The 25,674-nt window shown below is 42.2% G+C and overlaps 1 protein-coding gene across 3 annotated transcripts in view; it reads left to right on the forward strand.

Annotated features, from left to right (window-relative positions):
- Positions 1 to 25,674, forward strand: part of ARHGAP24 (Rho GTPase activating protein 24) — a 1,313,999-nt gene that overhangs the window by 908,046 nt on the left and 380,279 nt on the right. For all 3 annotated transcript variants that reach the window (XM_073637122.1, XM_073637123.1, XM_073637121.1), the window contains exon 3: positions 10,863 to 10,950. In XM_073637122.1, the coding sequence (XP_073493223.1) occupies positions 10,863 to 10,950 (88 nt within the window). The remainder of the gene's footprint in view (positions 1 to 10,862; positions 10,951 to 25,674) is intronic.

Here is a 25,674-nt window from a genome sequence, read left to right on the forward strand (position 1 = left end):
AAATGCACAGTGGGCATGATTTTCATGAAGTCACGTCCACTTTGTTTGGACAGGGAAACGTAGCAGATTGTTTGAGCAGAAAAAAAACACAATATTTACTCTACGTGGGAAAAAGAACCTATAGCTTATTGTTTGGTGCTAATCAAAGACTTATAATAACATTATTAAGAATAATTCAATTTAAAGGAATTCCTGTAGTTCTAACATTCTGAAGGCTAGTATCTCATAATAACCCAGTATTGGATTCATTGCATGTTCTTGATTCAGGCGATTCAGACTAGCCACCTGTTAAATTGCAGTTTTGTGATCATGCACCTTATACAGTTAACTTGTGTTGTTCAGCGATACTATGTGAGAATCCACAAGACTTCCAATTTGCGATGAAAGAAAAATGACATTTGTTCTTTTTTTTCAGTCAAACAAGTCTATTTAGTGTAACAGATGTTTATTCCAAAATCTTCTTTTATGTATGCAAATTATGAAATGATGAATCTATTGTATCATAGCCAAAAGGAATGTATTGTAAGAACATCTATTGTATGAATTAAATAAGTATGTTAAACATATTTTTTATAATTTCCTTTATTTGCTTTTTATAGTTTGGTCCAGTATATGAAACCAATATGCTGATAGCTACAGACAAAACATCTTTTATAGATTTTACTAATCTATGATTAGGTTCATAGATTTAAATAAAATAAGAAAAGAATGCAAACTTTATTACCTTTACTACTTACCCAGGTCTAGATTTTTATACAAAGCTATCCACTACTCTTATACCAAATCAATCCTTGCTTGGCTTTGCACCAAACTACTCTTGTCATCTGTGACTCCTATTGGTAGACTAGCCGTTCTAACCCTCTATTCAAATTAATTACATCCAAGTGCCGTAAAGGCTACGATTGTTTCATATCCGGCACCTTTAAAGTGTACCTAAATTTTTATAAGAAAATTATTATAGTGTTAGACTCTGGTATATAATAATTTTTCTAAATCGCTCTATTAGTGTTGCTAACCCACAGCACGGACTGCCCAAAGTCTGAGAGAAGTCTCTGCTGGTGGCTACACTAAAATATGCAGGGTCCTGCTTGTCACTCTAAGCTACTGTCTTCAGCTAAGAAGCGAGCGCTGTAAAATCGTAATGTGCTCGTTGAAGACAATAGCAGGAGAAAGACACAGCTTAGTTTAGTGTAGCTGTGGCGCCCCTGGGGGTTAGATCGCCACAGGGATACTGCACCTCTTTAATGGGGTGTGGTATCTCTCCTTTGAGGTAAGGATGGTGCAACTGTCAGGACCCCACCTTCGCACCCAACACTATACTTCTCCCACCTGTAGGGGGGGGGCTAATAGGCACCAGTGTGCTGCCCCAGCCGGGATAAGTGGAGATGGGATGGGGGAACCAAAAGATAGGGGGAACCATGTAGTGGGTGAGGGTGGAGGATGCACATGTAGGTTACACTTAATAATTCATATTTAATAAACAGCCATCTTGGGCTTATGGTCTTTTGATTGTGATCTTCATCGCTGAACGTGGCTTTCTGTGTGAACCTGCAGTTGATGGGGACACGGTCCTCGTACTCTGGCCTTGAGTTGAGGAGCGGGCAAGAGTTAACGGTTGTCTCTACCCGGTCAAGGTCCCTACCCAAGAAGGCCTGGAGCAGAGGAGTCTAGCTCCACCGCAAAAGGATACCAGGGGGATGCAGACGGAGCGGTATACTCCACCTGTCCTCACTAGTCTGGCCTAGTCAGAGGGATTCCTGCTACAAATGGGGTACCGGCCCCCGATATCTGACTTGGTTACTCTATGTCTCAGTCGGAGAAGCCCGGAGGCTAAGTGGATCCCACCGGGTAACGGAGCGGAGTCGCCACTCGTACTCTTGTTCTGTGCATAGTCCAGAGGGAAACCCGGCCTTTCTACACACACGAATAGGAGAGGACTTAGTTTGAAGTCTAGGAACACTTTGGTGCGGGGTCCTGGCTAAAGCACCTGAATTACTCGGAGGTTGTTGGAACCCGGTCCTGGTGGCCGCAGAGCCCCGTGAGGAGCAGGGAGAAGTCTTGCAGCTGCATGCCCCACTGTGAGTAAAAACCCTGGAAGTCTACCCCTATGGCCTCCGGTCTCTTTATTTCTGCACCGCACCGCACAGCACCAGAACTCCTCCACTACAACTCCCTCCATCTGCCTCTCTGCCCTGAGGCCCTGATCTGCCTGTGGGGAGTAGCACCATCTCCTGCTTCCACTACATCCCGCCTCAGAGGACTGCTGCAGCGCTGGTGGCCATCACCAGACACCACAGGTGGCGTAGTCAATACCACCACTCGATGAACACTAACCCTGAAAGCCCATTACACCCTTTTATAATGTGACGGCCCAGGGTACGGAACGGGTCCAGGCCACGGCTACAACCCACCATACATCTGACCCGGCTCCGAGTAACCCCACTTCACAGGGTGAGGACTGTGAGCGTCACATACTCTGTAGCAAAAACTTTGGGCCGTCCGTGCTGCAGATTATCTGCAGAAATCACTAATAGAGTGAGTTAGAAAAATGATTATAGTGTTGCTATAATAATTTTGTTGGGAAGGTAGGTACACTTCATAGCACAGTGTGGTAGCTGTCTCTTTACCCCTAGAGGTATCGTGTGTACTCCCTTGGGAAAACACTGGAAATACTAGCAAATTTGTCAGTCAGTAAGTAAGGCACTCCATGCTCAATAAACAGGTATGTCTGGACCAGCAGCTATCTCTCCCGACTCCTACATGCATAGAAGTGCTTGACTCCTCTTCTCCTTGCTGAGAATAAAAGGAACGGCAATTTGAAATCAGACATAACAGATTCTAATCTTCCCTCACATCGTCTGCCAGGAGAAAGTCGGAAGGCCACCAAACACATTAGATATTGCAAAGGAATATAGTCGGCACTCCGTTGTTGTGAAGTGGTGCACGTGGAAGGATAATGTTACAAAGAAGGCAAATCCCAGCACTCACGTGTTGAAGATCAATTCATTTATTACACATATCAAATCAACCAAACACATTAGACTGTCGATATCAGCAGGTTCGGCTAATGTTAAATATCAGAAATTCAAAGCTAATTTTCTCCAACATTTACAGAGGAATGCCTTACTATATCCCTCAGATTTCAATTTACCCACTATAGCCATTCTCAAAGCCACTATGGAATCTTCTTCATGGCTTGTGGCTTATGGATAGTGATGAGCGAGCATACTCGCAAGTACTCGGTACTGGCCCGAGCATCTCAGTACTCGAGATGCTCGGAGCTCACCGAGTACTTGCTAGATGCTCAGGTGGATGCTCGGGTCCCCTCCCTGCATGTTTGGAGCTCTTTACAGAGCCAATGAACATGCAGGGACTACCTGCCACTCATTGTAATGCCGCAGCCATGTTGGATGTGGCATTACAGTGATTTGCTGGCCGCACAGCGTCATCGGGTCTATATCAAACCTGGCGCCGCTGTGCTCATCAATCTAATCAGACAGTGTAGGGAGAGGTGCTGCTGAGCTAGGGAGAGATTTGCTTGTTTATTAGGTAGTGTAGGTAGAACAGAAGTATATTACACATATCCATCTCAGCAAACAGTCCTTCTGAGGACTAATCTATCTGCAGAGATATTAGGCAGGCAGTGTATATAGGCAGGCAGGCAGTGTATTCAGCAGACTGCAGTGGATATTGCACAAGAGGCTCCATTCCAGTTCTGTCTGCTGCTGCTGCTGTTAGACATTTCAAGACATAAGCCCAGGTCTCAGGGGCCAGGAATACTTTTCTTTGGATCTTAATCCTCATTATTTGCTTAAAAAGCAATCCAGAGAACACCGTTGTTCTGTGCCATTTGCTTGTTGGCACTGCAGAATACAGCCAGGTCCTTTCCATATTACAGCAATAAAAATCCAGCTATTTAAAACTGTGGTTTCTCCATCACACGGATCACATGTACGTTTTCAGAAAATATTGCCATTTCTGGCCTCCATTAAAAATTTGTTTCAGTGTGTCAGCGAAGTTTTTGACACCAGTTTGCTGTTCAAAATTGTTACCTACAGGCCAGTTATTTAAAACTGTGGTTTCTGTGTCGCACGGATCACATATACGTTTTCAGAAAATACTGCCATTTCTGGCCTCCATTAAAAATTTGTTTCAGTGTGTCAGCGAAGTTTTTGACACCGGCTTGCTGTTCAAAATTGTTATCTACAGGCCAGGTATTTGTGGTTTCTGCGTCACACGGATCACATATACGTTTTCAGAAAATACTGCCATTTCTGGCCTCCATTAAAAAATTTTTCAGTGTGTGAGCGAAGTTTTTGACACCGGTTTGCTGTTCAAAATAGGTACCTACAGGCCAGGTATTTAAAACTGTGGTTTCTTCGTGATGCGGATCACATATAACTTCGCTCCAAATTTAGCCATTTGTAGTGAGCGTGGAAGATATTGTCCTCCATTTAAAAAGGGCAAGGCGCGTGGCAAGGGACGGGGAACTTGACGTGATGGTGATGATAGTGCATGCAAAGGCCAAGGCCGTGGGCAACCTGAAATTGTGCCACAACAAACACCCACATCTTCTCGCCTGACCTTCCTGTCCCAATTCCTAGGGGACCGCAGCACACCACTATTCAACACAGAGCAGTGTCAAAAGGTTGTTGGTTGGATAGCGGATAATGCTTGCAGTCACTTTGCCACCACCACCACCACCCTGTCTTCCACACGGTCAAGTCTCAGCAGCCGTGAGTCTGGACCGCATATTCCCCACCCTGATCCTCCTTCCTCTCACCATGCCGAGTGCCCGGACACAACTGATCCCACACTTGGACACTCCGAAGAGCTGTTCACTTTTCCATTTATAGATTCGGGCCTCTCGCCCAGTCCACTTGAAGCAGGGCAAAAGGAGATCGCATGTAGCGATGCCCAAATATTTGAGCAGCCACGGTCACATGAAGGCGACGGTGGAAAAGTGTCACAAGAGGTGGACGATGATGAGACACAATTGCCAGAAAGTCAGGAAGAGGACCAGAGTGCGGAAGTGGAAGACGAGGTGGTGGATGATATAGTAACTGACCCAACCTAGCAGGAGGACATGCAGAGCGAGGACAGCACCACACAGGGGGAGGGAGGCAGAGCACCCCAACAGGCAGGAAGAAGCAGTGTGGTGGCCGCAGACAGAAGGCAGGCAACCGTTCTCCGTATCACCAACACGAAGGAAGTTGCCAGTACAACTGTTAGGTCTTCCCGAGTCTGGTTGTTTTTTAAAGACTCTGCCGATAACCCCAAAAAGGCCATTTGCACCACCTGCCAGGCCAGCATCAGCAGGGGTTGCAAAACGACCAGCCTGACCACCACCAGCATGATCAGGCACATAGCAGCAAAGCACCCGTCTTTGTGGGCCGAACCCCAGGGTCCAGGAACAGTGTCTGCGGGTGGCACCACTGCTTCTTCCGCTGCTGTGCATGTAAGCCAATCCCCTGTCCGTGGTGCATGCGAAGATGCCTCTTGCCCTGCACCTGTCGTTGCACACTCTCAAGTAGCAGCATCAGAAAGCACATCCACGTCCTTGTCCCAGTGCAGCGTTCAGCTGTCCATACACCAGTCCTTGGAAAGCAAGCACAAATACGCAGTCAACGCCCTACAGGCCACACTACTAAATTCCCACATTTCGCCACTGCTTGCGCTCGAAATGTTGCCTTTTAGGCTCGTGGAGACGGAAGCATTCCGCAACCTGATGGCGGCAGCCGTCCCTCGGTACTCGGTCCCCACCAGCCGTCCACGCATTACACAAGCACGTGTCCCAAAACATTATCCGTGCCCTCAACAATGCAGTTACAGGGAAAGTCCACCTAACCACGGACACGTGGACAAGTGCTTGTGGGCAGGGACAGTACATCTCGCTGTCGGCAAACTGGGTTAATATAGTGGAAGCCGGGACCCAGTCGGACCTTGGGACGGAAGACGTCCTCCCGATGCCAAGGATTGTGGACCCTAGGTCATTCAGGGTTGCCCCCACAGTCTACAGCTCCTGCACCTCATCCTCCTCAGCCCCCTTCTCCTCTTCAGTCTTCATCTCCGAAATGACCACATCAGTCACAAGCTGGAAGCACTGCAGCACTGCCTCGGCCAAGCGGCAACAGGCTGTGCTAAAGCTAATATGCTTAGGTGACAAACCGCACAATGCTGAAGAGTTGTGGACAGCTCTGAAAGAGCAGGCAGATCTGTGGCTCACACCAATGAACCCACAGCCAGGCATGGTCGTGTGTGACAATGGCCGGAACCTGCTGGCGGCTCTGAGGCGAGGCGAGCTTACACACGTACCATGCCTGGCCCATGTGTTTAGGAGTGGACATGGATGTCAGACATATGTACCATCCTCCAAAACTTTGAGGACTCCACCAAGATGGTGAGCGGCAATAACGCCATAATTAGTGTCACCATCCCGCTACTCTGTCTTCTGAAACACTCTCTGCTCACAATCAAAGAAGATGCATTGCAGGCGGAGCACGATGAGATGGAGCAAAGAACCATACAGGGTGATTACACACAGCCCAGCCTCATCTCATCCCAACTTGGATTGGGTGACAATGAGGAAGAGGAGGAGGAGGAAGAACAGGAGCTAGTTTCATGCGCTATAGACGGTACTACCTGCACAACTGTCATACCGTCTGTTCAGCATGGATGGCCTGAGGACAGAGAGGAGGAGGAGGAGGAGAGCATGGTCAGTCTTCCTCTTGGTGAGGACACGGAAGTCTTGCCTGTTAGCAGTCTGGCACGCATGACTGAGTTTATGTTACGCTGCCTTTCCCATGACCCTCGCGTTCTCAAAATTTTGGGTAACAGTCATTACTGGTTGGTGACACTTTTAGACCCACGCTACAAGGAGAATTTTCTATCTCTTATTCCTGAGGTGGACAGGTCTACAAAAATGGGGCAGTACCAGAAGGCCCTTGTTGCGGAACTATTAAAAAAATTCCCATCTGAAAACGCTGGTGGCAGTGGTCACAGTTCGTTGGAGAACCAAGGACTACAGGCAAGAGAGACACAACTCCAATCTAGCAGAGGCACCGGAACACTGTCAAAGTTCTGGGAGAATTTTCTCAGCCCCTCCCATCGCACAGGCCCTGAGGCGTGGGGTACTCTCACAAGGAGTGCAAAGTTTGGGAAGATGCCTCACGTCCTCCGTGATTCCTCTGTGCCTTATAATTATTGGGTATCCAAGCTGGATACATGGAATGAACTGTCTCTCTACGCTTTGGAGGTCCTGGCCTGCCCTGCCTCTAGCGTTTCATCAGAGCGGGTTTTTAGTGCCGCTGGTGGAATTATAACTGATAAGCGCATCCGCCTGTCAACTGAAAATGCTGACTCTTATAAAAATGAACAAGGGCTGGATTGGGCCAGACTTCTCAACACCACCGAATGATAGCAGCGTAACATAAATTCAAATCCAGTGTCTTTTTTTGGGAGGTGTATTCTCATGCACCTTTTCACACCCACACACGGGTATACGCTTCCTGATTTTGGCTATTTGCTCTTGTCCTCCTCCTTCTCCTCATCCTCCACCACCATATCACCAGGGTGACAGTGGTCCGTGATGCAACACCTACATAATTTTTTTAAAGGGTGTTTATGATACCCGTAAAAAAAAATTTTTATACAGTATGTTCATGTATACCCCCCAGTGGTAAATGTTTGTCAGCCCATACACTTAGTGCATGGGCATTAAAAGTATAGGAGGCCCGCTTCTTTCTAATGGCAACATTATTTTATGAGGCCCTCCTCCACGCCTCTTCCAAGGTGCATTGGAGTGTCTCGAAATTTATTTTTCAGCCTTTGTATTCACTGCATAGGCCAACACTATGGGAGACCCACTTCCTAATATTGGGAAAATTTTTTCATGAGGCCCTCTACGTCTCTTCCAAGGGGCATTGGAGTGCCTCCCAATTTTTGACAGCCCTTGCATTCACTGCATAGGCCAACACCATGGGAGACCCACTTCCTAATAATGGGAACATTTTTTCATGAGGCCCTCTACGTCTCTTCCAAGGGACATTGGAATGCCTCCCAAGTTTTGGCAACCCTTGTATTCACTGCATTGTCAAACACAATTCGAGACCCAATTCCTAATAATGGGAATATTGTTTTCAGGAGGCCCTCTGACCTCCACGTCTCTTCCAAGGGGCATTGGAGTGCCTCCCGATTTTTGGCAACCCTTGCATTCACTGTATAGGCAAACACAATGGGAGACCCACTTCCTAATAATGGGAACATTGTTTTCAGGAGGCCCTCTGACCTCCACGTCTCTTCCAAGGAGCATTGGAGTGCCTCCAAATTTTTGGCAACCCTTGCATTCACTGCATAGGCAAACACAATGGGAGACCCACTTCCTAATAATGGGAATATTTTTTTTCAGGAGGCCCTCCTCTACGTCTCTTCCAAGGGGCATTGGAGTAGGTCAAAATTTTTGGCCGCCCTTGCATTCACTACATAGGCAAACACAATTGGAGACCCACTTCCTAATAATGGGAGCATTGTTTTCAGGAGGCCCTCCTCTAAGTCTCTTCAAAGGGCTATTGGGGTGCGTCCAAATTTTGGGCAGCCCTGCCACTCACTGCATATGCAATAACAGTATAGGAGACCCACTCTTTAGTAATGGGAACAACAAAGCATAGCCGGCTGATGGCTCTCTAAGAATAGTGAGGGCCGACTGCTGGCCCTTTAGGAATAGTAAAGGCCACCTGATGGCCCTATAAAAATAGGTTTTGTGACTTTCAGAGTCCCTCCTTCATAAATGAAACAGGATGTGTCTGATCATGTCTCACACACCACATGGCCAGATAAGGTTGTAAAATATTAAAATGGCATTTCCTGGTGAATGCCATTGTCATGGTTGAAAGCAATACAAAAGTGCAAAAACGCATCAAAAACGCTACGTGTGAACATAGCCTATGGTGTGGAGGAGTATTTTTGTTTTTGTTTATTTTTTTGCCTTATATACAAGTCATTACCCTGGAAAGGATGTACCTTAACATATTTCCCAAGAAAATCCATTTTGATTTCGTTTTTGTATATTTTATTGTGAGTCCGCAAAAGTGGCGTAATACCTCTGACAACATTGTTGACAGTAGTTACCTGGGAGTCAGAAATGCTTCCAGGGGTCTTCCCCATGCTGTTCCCATGCCATTTGATCACTATTCCCAACGATTTGGGCAATTTTTAGGCCCTCTGCAGACCGCTGGGGGGAGCCGCCTGAAAAATGCTTGAGTTTCCCATAAACTTACATTGGGCTCGTTGCTCGGGTCGAGCACCCGAGTATTCCAATGTGCTCGACCCGAGCAATTAGCACCCGAGCATTTTAGTGCTCGCTCATCACTACTTATGGACCATTATTCATCTGCAACATCTCACATAATACCCTTGGCTCGACCATCAGTCCTAGAAGTGATTGTTATAAGCCACCATAGCCATTCTCAAGGCCACTATGGAATCTTCTTCATGGCTTGTGGCTTTTGGACCAATAGTCATCTGGAACATCTCACATAATATCCTCGGCTTGGCCATCAGTCCTAAAGGTGATGGTTATGAGCCACCATAGCCATTCTCAAGGCCAATATGGAATGTTCTTCATGGCTTGTGGCTTATGGACCATTATTCATCTGGAACATCTAACATAATATATAGTAAACACTATAGTGTTCTTTCTCTAGCCAGATGCTAAATCACATACAATAAATTAGTTTTCTTAGATGTACTGTAGTATGGTATTTAGGAGATAACATAGATTGTAGAAATTCTTCTTACATAAATTCAAAACATATGTTTTTTTTATAATAATTTGGTATATCAAAGCTCCAGCATATGAAATTTCATATATGATATCTAATTTCACTGATCTATGAAAAGGTTTGTCATTGTAAAGCATCCAAAAAGTATTTAATCCTAAGCAAACGTGAATCAAACCACCTGCCACAATTATTGCATCTGTTATGAACTTGGCAGAGATGGCAAAACCCAGATTCCAGCCATCTGTTGAGTCGAGAACAACTGGCCTATGCACGGATGGTAAATGGAAAGAGTGATAACTATATATAGGCAGCCAGACATGACTTGAGCCTGTAATTTTGGCTTGCTCCATTCTTTTTTTGTGACTTAAAGTTTAAATATTAGGATCAAAGCAGCTTAATTTCTTGTTGGCTGTTATTCTACTTGGCAATATTACCTTTAAGTGCCACAAAGGAGCAGAACTCAATAAAGACCTGGCTGCACACATTACTATGAGGCATTGCCAGTCAGTAAGTCATAGTATACAGTTAGTCCCATAGGTAAAAGTTGCATTAGAAGATGTCTGGAATTTAAGGTGTGAAAGATATAAGGTGCAAAAGGTGCTGAATATATACTTTTTTTGTTTAGCATAAGACCTTCTATATATAAGTATTCTCCATGTTAAGAGAAGATTGCTGTATTTCTTGCTCACTCTTGACTAAAGTAAAGTGGAAAAAATATTCAGTTTTTTTATAAATCCACAAATTTGTGAATTTAAAGCAATGTTATAAAATTAAATTAGGGATGCGCTGACATCGCAAAAATACCGGCAAATTTAAAATTTCCTTGCAAGACATGAAAAAAGGCGAAATCCCTGCGTCTTGATCATACAAGGTATCTATGCCTTGATTATATAAAAACAAAGTCAATGATATTTACTTAGATGCTGCATCTTTATTGGACGAATCAGGTCTGATGATAATTAGGACTGCTAAGATACGGTGCAAACCTTTGAGTTCCAAATGCATATTCATCAATTATAGGCTGGACACCGACATGAATTATAATATTGGATAATATATAATATTGCCTCATTTTTCTTTTAGGGCACCATCTTTCTGCCTGGAAACAGAGTAGTGGAGCATCCATGCAATGAGGAAAGTCCAGGGAAATTCTTATTTGAAGTGGTTGCAGGTAAGGATGTATTTTTTTTTTAATCTTGCTGTCATGCTGAAGTTGTAGATTTCATGAATTATTGGGCTCAAGGATTGTTCTGCCTGTGCTTGTTGAGACGGGTTAATGAGGATCATTGCCATCTATCGCTGTGGGATTTTTTTATGTGTTTTTCCGGATATATATGATGATAGATAGAACTAGATGGGCTTGTAATAATGAGCATATTACTTTTTAGCTGAGTAATATTAATTTTTTTATATTTTAATTTAGTATGCCATTTAGTATGCCCTAGAGCAAACAGAGCTTAAAGAGGATCTGTCACTAGATTTCACAATAAAAGCAGCACAGATTACTATATAGCTCTTAAGTCTATATTTACTATAAAATACATGTTAGAATAGTCATATAATGTTTTTTGAAAGTTTAAATTTGATACATCTCAACCAGTATGATTGACAGCTCATCCTAATCCTCCTTCTCTAGTGTTGCTGCCGCTACTGAGATCTCACACTGCTCAGTACAAGCTGCAACGGTCAGTCAGGCTGAGTGGGTGGGCGAAGACTGAATACACTTAGATTCGTGAGCTTTCTCCTTCTTTAGCTGGACTCATAAAATGCATATTTTAATATTAGGATGATGCAGTCATCCTGAAATGGATTTTCAAAATAAGTACAATAGCCTCATCGGGTCTAGGAGCTCTATTAAATAACGTATGCGGTTTGTTTTTGTCAAATCTGGTGACAGATCTACTTTAATATTTTTCACTGCTAAGTTTGCTATGATTGTATACAGTCTATTCAGTCCTTTCTAAGATTTATACTAGAGATGAGCGGATCTTTTGAAATTTGAATTTGCTAGCTTTGCTGAATTTTCCCAAGAAATTTGAATCACTGACCATAAGAGCTTACACTCTACAGGAGAGAGAGAGAAAGGACCTTACTTAACATAAAGGTTACAATCTACATGTGAGAGAGCGGACCCTACTGATGTTGAAAGCTTACATTCAATGGGAGAAAGAGAGAGAGGACCCTGCTGATCATAAGGGCTTACACTCTATGGAAGAAAGAGAGAGAAAGGACCCTTCTGACCTGCTGATCATAATAGCTTAAACTCTATAGTAGAGAGAGAGAGGACTCTGTTGTCAATAAGAGCTTACACTCTATAGGAGAGAGAGAAAGGATCCCGCTTATCATAAGAACATGCACTCTATGGGAGAAAGAAAGAGAGATGACCCAGCTGCCGATAAGAGCTTACACTCTATAGTAGAGAAAGAGAGAGGACCCAGCTGCCGATAAGAGCTTATACTCTATAGTAGAGAGAGAGAGGACCCTGTTGCCAATAAGAGCTTACACTCTGTGGGAGAAAGAAAGAGAGAGGACCCCGATGCCGATAAGAGCTTACACCCTACAGAAGAGAGAGAAAGGATCCCGCTTATCAAAAGAACATACACTCTATGGGAGAAAGAGAGAGGACCCCGCTGATTATTAGAGCTTACATTCCACAGTAGAGAGAGAAAGGACCCAGCTGCCGATAAGAGCTTACACTCTATAATAGAGAGAGAGACAGGACCCAGCTGCTGAAAAGAGCTTACACTCTATAGTAGAGAGAGAGAGAGGACCCAGCTGCTGATAAGAGCTTACACTCTATAGTAGAGAGAGAGAGGACCCAGCTGACCATAAGAGCTTACACTCTATAGTAGAGAGAGAGGACCCAGCTGACCATAAGAGCTTACACTCTATAGTAGAGAGAGAGAGGACCCTGCTGACCATAAGAGCTTACACTCTATAGTAGAGAGAGAGGACCCAGCTGACCATAAGAGCTTACATTCTATAGTAGAAAGAGGACCCTGCTGACCATAAGAGCTTACACTCTATAGTAGAGAGAGAGGACCCAGCTGACCATAAGAGCTTACACTCTTAGCCTGCTGTCTGATGCCTCAGCTGTGTGTGAACTGCAAATCAAATCTCAAAATGTTAGAGTTTGTGTGAAACCTATTAATTTCAGAAAATTCAACTCAAGCTCTATCCTCCATGGATCGATCAGTTCATCTCTAATTTATGCATCATTGGCACAAATCTCTCTCTTGTAGAACAGTTTGCCACAAAGTAACAGAACAATAGATGAATGTATGAGTCTGGAGTAGGGTCAGCATGGACTGGACATAATTGTAGTAAAGTTGAGACGTGGGAAGTAAATCTATATAGGTTTTCTTTCTACATTAATAAGAATGATCGCTGACACCAAACAAAAATCTTAACAATGGTGAAATAAAAGTATCCTGCAATAAATACTAAATACTGCATGATATATACTGTATGAAGAATCCCGAAACACCAAAGAGATAGGTATTCAGTGCGGCATACAGATAGCAAACATTTACGGATGTAATTATCAGCAATGCCACACAATCCAAATATTATTTCATCTCAGCACATCCCATCGTGCCCTGACTTACTATAGTAGGACAACGCATTATGTAAGATTTGTTGTGCTACTCTGGCTATTATGGTAGAATGTGACTGTAGGTATCTGGACATATTATACAAGTAAACCTCATGACTTGCCAGCTGCGGCTGATGAGATGCAGGGTTAGTTTTTTCCTGCTAGGATAAGGTGTTTTAGTGCATGTTAAGTATCCAGTGTTCATCTTGGCATTTCTTATTTGTACAGCTAATGAGACACACTCTCCGAAGAATGATAGTCTTACTGCCAAGCAGAACAATACTATTGATCATGGTGTTGTACACAGCTATGAGCAAATTAGCCTAATATGTTTAGTGGGATTTTAATTGCACAAGACGTTATATCAGGCTCTTCCCGGTAACAATAGATAGTATTGACATTTAAAGGTATCCCATCCCCAGGCTTTCTCTATATAAACCATATGCACCACCTTTCAGTGTCCCTGCAACCTCTTCATAAGAACCCAGCTGCCCGTCTACCTGGGAAAGTGCCTTTTATAATTATCCCCACAATCGCTGTCGCCTCTGTCTTTTCTGTCTTGATTGACGTGCCTGCCGTCTCCTACGTCATCCACAGTCTGTATAACTCATAGAATCATAGAATGTTAGAATTGGAAGGGATCTCCAGGGTCATCGTGTCCACCCCCTTGCTCAATGCAGGATTCACTAAGCCATCCCAGACAGATGTCTGTCCAGCCTCATTTTGAAGACTTCTGTGGTGCCCCTCTGTGGCGCCCCTGCGGGTTCAGTCGCCACAGAGGTACTGCATCTCACCCAGAGGTGTGGTACCCCACTCTCAGGTAAGGATGGAGAACTAAATGGGACCCACCCACTTGCATCCATTACACTCCACTTCAGAGGGGAGGGCGAGATTGCTCCTAAGGGAGAGCACAGTCCCTGTCTCTGGCTGGAGGGTGGAACCATGTAGTGGGTGTGGGTGGAGGAAGTAGTTTAGGGGAACACTTCAGTAGGTGTATAAAAAGGGAAGCCATCTTGAGAGAGTGTGTTCAGTCTGAAGAGAAGTAGTGGGAGCAGGAGCTCTGTAGGAGCTCTACTCAGAGGAGAGGAGAGGAGCGGGCCTGAGTTGAGAGGCCCAGGAGGAAAGGCTGGAAGAGGATGGGAGCAGAGGGAAGGCTCCAGGAGTGAGGGATCCCAGGGGCACGGCAAGTGCAGAAGCCACCTGTGCGCCCGAATCTACAGGAATGTGGAGGGATCAGGCCGCAAAGGGGACTGGCCCCTAACTAGTGAAGAACTACAAGGCTCAGCTAGAAACCGGAGGCTTCTGTGCTTTCAGGGTGCAGTTGCTCACAGCCGCAACTATATCGGCAAAAAGGTAGCCATATAGGATTCAGGGGACTGCAGGTTGCCTGCCAAGATCCGAGGTTACCGACTTGGGACACTGGTTGCAAGGCGCAGGGCAGGAGGGTGAGAGCCAGCGCAGGAAGATGACCGAGGAAGGCACATAGAATGGGGTCCCGTTATGTACTCCTGACACACCTGGGAGTTTGCTGAACCCCTGCCTCGGTAAACACAGGACGACGTGGGAGGTTACCCTGATCCTGGTAACCTGGAGTGCAACAACTGTGAGTAAACCTTGAAGACTGCACCCCACTGTGTCCTGGCATTATTATCTGCGCCATTCCCTGCACTACACTGCACAACAACATCTACCTCATTAATCATCACAGCACCACACTGGAGCTTAGCTCTACCTGTGGAGAGATGAACCAACTCTGCTGCATTACCAACTGCTCCAGAGGATCTGCACCGTAGCGGTGGCTCCATATAGCCGCATACCACAGGTGGCGTCACCAACATTAAACTATAAAAACTATAATCCCCTTTTATTGACCGCCCTGGGTCACGGACCGGGTCACTGCCACTGTGACATCCCCTGCACCGACCGGCCCGGCACCGAGTACCCCACGGCCCAGGGGCTGCGTCACTTCCATTGAAGGAGAAATCACAACCTCTCATGGCAGCCTGTAGAGTAGGGATCAAGATCAACTCTAACATTCTATGATTCTATGATAAGGGCTGCACAGATCATGTGGATGATGTCAGCATGTTAATCAACGCAGGACATAGGAGATGTTGAGTACAGTCCAGATCTGACCATTCGGCGGTGATTAGCATATGATGGGGAACAGTTATAAACGCCATTTTCTTAGGTATGCAGGGAAGCTGTGCTCTTACGAAGGGGTGCAGGAGTGCTTTTAATGATGACTGAAAGATGGTAGATATACAGTAGTTTGGAGAGTTGATGCGAAAGTTATGCCTCCTGTTTATTTATTAGGTAACTACAACAGATACAGAGAACATAATAACGCAGTTGACTTTAGCAAGATTTTAGCATTTTTTCACAATGAAATAGGAGGCAGCAACCCTCATATATAGGGAAGACCTGGTGACAGGTTCCCTTTAACTCTGAATACTTTGGATGGTCAGAGAGGAATGCTGAGGCCAGGTTCATGTGCTGGATATGTACCATTGGAATGGATACAAAACAAGGAAGAAATGTAAGGAAAGTCTTCATTTTGGGGTCCTGTTATTTATTTCTCCTAAAATACAGAAAATATAAAATAATTAAAAGGTGGTTTGTGTTTGTCATGATGATTTGTTGTGTGAAAAAAAAATTCTGTCAGTCATTTAACAGCCATACTTTCTTTGGCTGGGTTGACTCCATGTTTATGCAGACCCTTCAGTTACAGAGTCCCAGTGGGCCTCTCAATTTTTCCTACTCACCTTCCAAGTACTATAACTTTTAATGTTCAATGAGGCCTTGTTTTTAGTGTTGCAAACTGTTGTTTTTATCATGGCCATTTTCAGGTCTTTATGACTTTTTGATCTCTTTTTAGTACATTTTTGAAGAGTCAAAGTGAGTAAAAAATTGCACTTCTATCATTTTTTTTCATTTTGACATTCAATGTATGAGATAAATATTATTGTGTTTTATTAGTTTAGATTCATGCATGCAGTGATATAAAATATGTAAACATTTTTTATTTTTTAGATTTTATTTATGTTCCAGAAAAAGGAAAAAAATGACATTTTCTGTTTTAAAGTTTTTTTCCCCATGTTTTATTATTGATCCCGCTAGGAAATTAAACCTGTGATCACAAGTGCAATACACTGAAGTACTGCTGTGTGCAGCACGGTGACTCAGTGGTTAGCAATGCAGCCTTGCAGCGCTGGGGTCCTGGGTTAAATTCCCACCAAGGACAACATCTGCAAAGAGTTTGTATGTTCTCCTCGTGTTAGTGTGGGTTTAGGGAATGTAGATTGTGAGCCCCAATGGGGACAGTGACGATAATGTATATAAAGCGCTGCGGAATATGATGGCGCCATATAAGAACGCATAATAAATAAATATTGTAGAATTACCAGTCTCCAGCCACAGACATACCTTCATAGGTGTACAAACATGGCAGATACAGGAGGCCTTCAAAAGACCCCAGCACTACACAGTCGAATTATGAGAAGTGAAGGGTGCTTAAGGAGATACCTTCCCCCATTTACAAGTTTTTAAGTACCACTGTCACCATAGCGTGACAATGACATCTAATGGGTTAAACTGATGCTAGGTAGGCGAGACTGTAGAGTTGCATTTATCGCAATTCATTTATTGATACGGCATTGCTTTACACGGCATTTAATAAGTAGGGGGAGAAATTCACATGCTATTTGTAAAGGCGTAATATATAGGGAAGCTGTATATTTCCTATCTGTATTGGAAACCAACTTATGTTTTGGCTAAAGGAAAAAAAATACAGTCGCTAGTAGACATGATTGGGTGGGAAAACTATGTTACAACCAATCATAGCTTTCCTTTTTCACTTTTTCAAGAGCAGAACACAAAAGGAAATGGAAGAGTTATAGAATTTGCTAATAAATAGTTTGCCCAGTGTGTGACTTGCAAGGTAAACTCCTGTTTTGAAGACTCTTGTGTAAGATAAAGTAAGGAAAGCAGGGCTGGATTTCAGGGAAGGGATAAAAAAGCTAGATTCTCAGGTCTCTACCACTTTAAGGACCTAGGTTGCATCCACTGCCAACACTCCTATCTCATGCCAGTTCTCCATATCTCAACTACTAGAATACCGTTACTAGTCCAGACCATAGTAAAACGTATAGTCTAACGTAGCCTTTAAAAGTTGATTGTGCTGCCAATTATTTTCTAGATATGCCCTTCACAGCAATTATTCACAAAATGCCTTATGACAATCCTTTGTAGCGCTCCCTTCTATATAGCTGTGATAACGAGTGAAATAAAATCTAACATATGAGATAGGAGCCCCCACCAAACATTATGACTCTCAGCCAGAAGGCCATTCTTTTCAACACAACTATGATCACATTGATAAATATGCTCCATTGCCCAAGCTGAAGAGTTATATTACTTTTTATTATTTACCATAAACTGCTGTGTTGTCACCCTAAAGTATTATAAGACTGGATTACTTGATGTTTTTCTCTAAGATAGCTTCTGTTCTTGGGTTTTCTTCGGTTTAATATTAATTTCACTTAGATGATTACCAATTTCATCACTGAAAGCGGGATATTAAACAGTCAATTTGCTTGTTTCATAACCTTGTGGGCAGCAATAAATGTTTTTCCCTGTCCATAATGCATGCAAATAATTTGGAGAATGTATGTAGGAGAGACTTAGTGATTCTGTAGCCTTGAAATAGGGATGAAACGTGTGATGAATTGAAATGATCTGCTGAAATACAACTCCGAGGACATTCTGACTTCTTCTCATGTTCCACATTCTTCTGTGAGAAATAGATTTAACGCATATCCTTTCATATAATAATTGAGGAGGAAAACAATCAGCCGCATCATTTACAGACCATAATTTGGAGATATGCTCATCCTCGAGCCTGTAAGAATAAATCTGCTTAAATGATCTTGGTTTCCGTAAATCTGGCGTCCACAGTGTGTGAACTCCTAACTGTTAGGATAATGCATTTTGACCTTTGGTACAATCATAATTTCCAATCCATAAAATCGTGGGAAAGCAGAACATGTGTTTTCATAGAACACAACACAACAACGTTCTAAGAAAAAAACTGTAAAATAAACCCGTCAGTAATTCTAGACAATGTACAGTATGTTGTAGGTTGATGACTTATTATATTAGAATCTAAGTGGTTATCAAACAGTGAGGAGAGTTTTCGACGAGTACTGACATTCCCAGGTGAAGTGTGCACCCTATCTCCCGCAGGTGAACATGTTGTATTCTTCTGGACATAACTGAACCGCAGATTCTTCTAGGAGTTTTTGAGTCTCCCATTCTTTCTCCATTTGATTGTTGAGTGCCGGTTGATTGACAGGGTCTCCAGCAATCATACATGTATCCGCTGGTTAGTTGATACATGTACTTTGTGGTAAAATGGTTCTTGTAACACATTATAGCATATTATCACTATGAATAGCATGAAATAGTTGGAGATTCCTGTTTAAATCATGGAAATTATGGGATAATGTTAGTAAATTCTTTGATAAATGTATACACCTGCATATTTGCAGCAAGGCCTTATTTAGCGATATTCATAATTTCAGATGAGTGAATACATTTAGAGGACCTTGGTCAGTTGACCCTGTCTGGCGGATATAATGCCTTCAAACCACCTCATACTTCCTGGAATTCCCAGTGCCTCTTCTGATTTGTAGGTCCGGCATGATCCCATTATTGCAGTGTGCTGCACACATAACACCATGCTAGGACTACCAAACAGAAGACTCAACGGGCTTGGCAGCAGGTAGAAAAAGGTTTGCAGGGCTCCCATAGAGCAGCAATGGACTACTTATGCACTCGCTTTGCTGGGATCCTGCAAACATAAAAAATAGCAGTAATTGATCAAATGTTAATTTCTAAGGTGTTACTTTAAGCATAATGCCAACTGTTTATGTAGTCATTACCGTTTATCTGTAAGCCATACCCACTTGTTGGATGAACCACAAACACTGGAACACATAATAAATGTGAAGCAAGTCATATACGCTAGTTTGAGACAGAATTTGTGTTTTCTTTCTCTTCGTTAAAATATTTCATGTGGTATCCTATGAGAGTTTCTATAATATCTCTGACATCTGTAGAAACCATTTCTTAAAAAAGTTACAAGAGATGATTGAAAGAGTTTATTCTGGTGACGCAACCAATAGGTAAGATATATTAGTAGTATAATAGAGTGGGATCTTCAATGGAAAACCAAGATCTGAAGAGAAACGCAAAAATCAATGAATAACCATTCTGATTTTTGGTAGAACAATCATATCCATTGTTACGATCAACACACAGATCCTTTAAAGAGGTTGTCCACTACATTTTTTTTATATTAAAAATGGACATATGGAGGTAATAAAACAACAAGAAATGAATACCTATCTAATGGACTACTGCCAATCTGCTGTCTATGCCCTCTTTCGGTGTGAAGAGAGAGTGTTGCTCGGATGGACTATGAAGGCTGCAGCCAATCAGTGGTCACATAAAGTCACCTGCAGGAAGAGAAAGGAAAGAGGCCAGCAGACAGGCAACAGTGTGTTGGAACAGCTGGAGTTCAAAAGGTGAATATCAGTTCTTTGTTGTTTTAATACTCCATTCTTATTATACCAACAATCCTTATATTAACCTATGAATATAGTAAAGATGCACCTTATAGATTAAGCAATCCATGTATTGTCCATTTTTATTATGTAAAAATGTGGTGGGCAACTCCTTTAATAATGGATGTGTAATTCAATGCCAAGGAATGTGATGAAACGTGTGGTGATAGGGTTAGAATTGATAATGATAGGAAATTCAGGAAATTCTGAAAAAACTTGATCAAAAATTGTAAAACTTCCAAGGCTGTCGAGGGGATATAGAAGACTGACAAGTCTACCACTGTAACTCATACAGGTTGTATGGTATGTGTTTAGACCCCACTGTAGCAACCAGAGTGGCACTGACATTGTGAATTAATGAATGGAGCACATGTGACCCCCAATGCTTCCAAAAGATAGATATCAAGGTGGGACTTGCACCAGTCAGAACATTAATGTTGAAGAGGACATGACATTCCTATTTTGTCGGTGCACAAGTAGGATCCCTTATGAAGCAGATAATGAGGAACTTGGCACTCATAGTAAAGAAACTTGTCAATATATTGGTAAGTATATTCCCACAAGCAATGCTTTACATTTAGGTCACATTGACCTTCATCAGATGTGCCACAAGCACTATTCACACAGCAGGTAACTGCTTTACACAACGCTTATTCAATACTAGGATTCCCATTCTTTCTTTGATTTACACTGATGAGCAAAGGGATAACAATGTTTATAACTTTTAACTTTCAGGCTCCATAGCTCACCATTCACTACTGCTGCGAACATGAGACTACCATCATTTTATAGATAATCATCTTGCCTATCTCATACATAAATTTGACTTGCAACTATTTGGCATATGATTAGTTATGCAGATTTTTGTCATGTCACTGCATTGTTACTGTTTTGCTCCTAAAAATCAAAATTTTAATATTTATTATTTTGTTAGTATTTTGTAAATCCACCTTTGGCTTTCAACACTGCCTGAGTCCTTCTGGGCATGCTCTCGATCAGATTCAAACATGTCTCGACCGAAATCTGATCCCAGGTCTCTTATACATGTTCCCAAAGTTGTGGATACTGTGCGACTCATATGGATATGTATACAGTTCTTTCTTCAACTCTACCCACAAGTGTTCGATTGGATTGAGGTCTAGGGACTGTGGGAGCCAATCCAGTACCTCTACTTCAATGTCATTGAACCTTTGCCAATCTTGACATATGCTTTGTCGTTATCCTGCTGGAACACTATGCCATCCTTTTCATACCCATAGTACTTGAGTGTACGAAGTAACTCGACTTGTAGGATACTCACATATAGCTCAGCATTGAGACCACCATCCATCCTGATCAAGTATTCAACGTCTTTGGCTGTGAAACAACCCCATATCATCAGGCGCCCTCCACCAAACTTAACTGTTCTTTCAATTTCTCGATCTGTTAGCCCTTGTTTCTTCCAGACCCATTTGCACCCATCAGAGTCTAGTGTACTAACTTTCATCTCATTGCTCCGAATCAACCGTTTCCAATCTTTTACTGTCCACTTTTCGTACTTTTTTGCAAACTCGAGCTGACGCTTCTTATGATGATAATGCAGTTGAGGCTTGTTCACCTTTTTTAGTGCCACCATTCCAGACTTGTGTAATGTCCATCACATGGTGTGTATGGACATCTGTGATATCACTATTACGAAGCGTATGAGTCACCTCCACTGCTGTGTTTGTCGCACTAATAGACCTTGTGATGAGCCGACTTGTTGACTCCGATATTTTGCCTGGACGTCCACGTCTTGGCTTTTGAATGGATGGATGTATGGACTTCATTTCATATTCTTCCAACTGTCATAACACTCACATGATGCAGTATGGCAATTTCTTTGCTGAGAGACCGCTGTCTTTCCTTGGGAAATCTTTTTCATGACTGCTCCTCGATTCGGTTGGGAATCAATCTAATAGCGCACTGAACTATTAGGAAATGTGAGAACAGGTTGTATTTTGTATTATATGTGAAGAAAAAGATTTTTCCACCACTATGAGCAAAACAGTAACAATGCAGTCACATGACAAGAATCTGCATAATTAATCATTTGCTAAATAGTTGCAAGCCAAATTTATGTATGAGATAGCCAAGATAATTGTCTATAAAATGATGGTAGTTTCACATTCGAAACAGTAGTGGATGGTGAGATATTGAGCCTGAAAGTCAAAACTTCAATACATTGTTACCCTTTTGCTCATCAGTGTATAGTCAGACATTGATGGCATATCCTTTCAATGTGCCATTTATATTTAAGATGGGAATGCCCTCAAAAACGTATATACAGTAGGTGGGATCTTTTTAAATATGTGGATTTTATCTAACACAACATTTCCCCTGCTGCGGGTGCTTCAAGCTTAATAGTTGTCCTCCAGTTACAGCAGCTGGATCGGCAGCAATCATCTGATCCTCTATAAGTGACTTGTCCAGAATCCATATAGGACTACCCTTTTGTGTATACTAGGGAGGTGAGCCGTCAGAAATATGTCTGATAAACACAAACTATACACAGGCTGTATTTTATTATGTCCTCTATTTTCCCGTTTTATATGTCCTTTAATGTAATACAAAATATTCAGACCTTCAAGCTGTTTTAGTGCCCTAACTAGCAGTTCTTAATAAATGTGCAAGCAGAATGTGGAACTGCTACAAATTGTCTTCTGAATATATTAGCATTGCATTTTAGAAGGCGCTGCGCACAAGGAGCTGACTTACATAGCTTTACACTATAAACTACAGTTCTCTCTCTAAATGCCGCTTGATTAACTCTTGTAAAAGGAGACACGATTTTGAGCTGTCTGTTTAAGCACATATAACATCATGATTGAAAAGGTGACTTTTATAGAGAATATTATACCTAAACTACAGAATGAGGCAATACATTAACCACAGATTTCAATGCAAACAGGAATCACTGTGTGCAGGGGCAAGATGGTCAAATCAGGCTAGCAGGCGATGTGGCTAATGGTAACTGCCCTGCGGAGGAATGGTTTGGTAGGAGATAGGCAGGATACTGGAGCAAAATGCAGCAACTCATTTTAAAGCTCATTAATAGGAGCTGATCATTGGACAGAGCTGTGCTGTACAGCTCCGTTCAGTGTTTACATCCACCAGTGCTAATAACAGCTGATTGGTGGGAAGCACAATGGTGGATATCAATGATCAGCTATATAATTCATTTTATATGTTGTTAAACCTCATTTTGAAGATGATCTTCCGGCACTCTACCCTGTATTAGACATAGTGTAAATAATAACATACTGTATGTTGGATACATAATCTCTCAAGGAAATAGTAAAACAATATGGCGAAATTTAAAAAAGCCTGGTGTTTTGTATGCCAGTCTTCAACTTATAAATGTGCAAAATTGAAGCTGGTAAGGTGCGTTAAATTTATTAAATGAAACTTCTCAGAAACCATTACCCTCCCAAACCTTTTATATGACTGTGTGTAGCCCTTTAAAAGATAAGCCAATAGATCCCTACATGATCCCGAAGTGCTGCTCCAGAAATCTTGTTTTAAAGTTCTGTATACACGTGTCTGGAAGTGCGTTGGGGCACAATGGAGCTTTTCAGCTAAGAGCAAAATTCATTCTCTTTTATGCCTTTCGAACTCTAAATATTAAAGTATGTTTTGAGATCTCAAGAAAATCAATACAGCGCAGGCTTGCATGGTGTACTCAGGACTTCTGCTTTATTAGCATATGTGGACACTTAAGTAGTGTCACAAACAAGGGAAAAGTTCCTTCCAAAATATAGGAACTTTAGGGGTGTGAATAGAAATTTTAAACTTTCCCTCCCATCAGTGTTATTCGATCACCCTGACTCCAGGATACCATTGATGCTCACTTATTTGGCTGATTAGATGCTTTTATGTCTCTGCTTTACTAGGGCACAATGATACCAATATCTACTCTAAATATTACATGTCATATGTGCACATTACTTTGTACATTGAACCACTTCTAGCACAGTACATTTCATTTGACAGTGGTTCGTTTTAAGTGGGATATTTATAGTTTTTCCACTGATGAAAAAGTTTTTTTCTCCTTGGAAATGACATTTTTTCCATTTATTCAGGATGTTAATGTTAGTGGTGACAGGGGAAAGACAGCTGAAAACAGAATAAACTCTTTATCTAGATTTATCCACTTCTGACACATCATCTAAAGCATCTATGTTCTTTTTAGAGAGATTAGAAAGGAAATATCAAAATTAAGGAGAGTTCCTAGATGAATCCTTTCCTTCCATCCAGCATAACATCGAAATGTTGAACTTGGTGCTCTCAAGAGACATTTAATTGCTGTTTCCTCCATGATGAATGCCATTCTTGTAACTCCTGACAGCTAGAAAACTCTTCATTAATCCTGCAAAGGAAGATGCCTCAAGAGCATTGGTGGAACCCCCAGTTTCTACTAATTGTGTTGTTGGTAGGCAGAAGTCGGTATAGCTCATGTCATAAAGCCAGCATTTATATAACATTGCCTACTATATGTGCATTACTGAATAGCAACTCATAGTTCTCTCACTAGTAAAGCATCTACCATTAATAAAAATCAAAACTGTCTATTGTATCTATATTTTTCAGACTAGATTTCATGTTAATCGCCTTTAGGGTGTACAAGGACTTTGGCAGCACCTATGAACCCCTTTGTACTCTGTACAACTCCCAAATGGATTTATTGAATTCAGTAGGTGTCCGAACCACAATATGGCCATATACGCTATATGAGTTCTTAAATATTCTGTATACATAATTAACATTCTACCATTATATAGACATCTCTGCTCTTTTGGAGGTTATAATATTAGAATATCTGTGAATAAAACAAGAGGTGACCATTCTGGGATGGAGAGTTTACATTGACAATAGACTTTAAAAGGGTTATCCGATCTTGACTATTAGGACATATTGACAGGATATCTCATAAATGTCTGATAGATATGGGTCCCTCCACTGAGACCTGCATCAGTTTTCAAAAAGGTGCCCTGTCGTGAACTTTCAGTCATGGAGAGGAAGCAACTCATTTTTATAGTTGGGCTGAAAGTTACAGAGTAATTAGTATTGGACACTCCATCATTCGCTAATCTGTTGGTGTCTGGTTGAAGGGACTGACAAGGATCCTGAGAAGGAAAGAGCTATATCACTGCTTTAACATTCTTGCAGTGACACTCAAGGTCATGTGCTTTGGAGGGAACTGCAACACTGTTTCATTCAAGTGACCTCCAACTAATGAGAAAGTGTGACTCATCTGAGTGACATGTCATTTTTTTGTGATGGCAGAAGCCCTTTAAAGAATAGATTGTATATTTGGAACTTGGATGGAGTATTATAATTTGTATTATAATTATAGTGTTATAATTTGTTTGCTCGGGGTTGACCACGCCCTTTTTATGAAACCAACCCATTTATCAATTGGAGCATCCATTAACCAATGTACCTTTAATTATATAACCTGTGTTCAACTTGTGAAATGTGCGTTGAGAGCAGTCTGACCCTGTTGCCCTCTCGTATGTTCTTCCATACCTTGATGGTGTTTTTGGTAAATACGTATCATTATTGATATTATTATCATGATATCCTTTGTTTCCTCCTCGTGATGTAGAGGGAACTGCAACACCGTTTCATTCAAGTGACCTCCTACCAATCAGAA

Source organism: Phyllobates terribilis, unplaced genomic scaffold (assembly GCF_046119375.1).
Source record: "Phyllobates terribilis strain yellow unplaced genomic scaffold, ASM4611937v1 Scaffold_1__5_contigs__length_1240528914, whole genome shotgun sequence".
NCBI classification, from domain to species: domain Eukaryota; kingdom Metazoa; phylum Chordata; class Amphibia; order Anura; family Dendrobatidae; genus Phyllobates; species Phyllobates terribilis.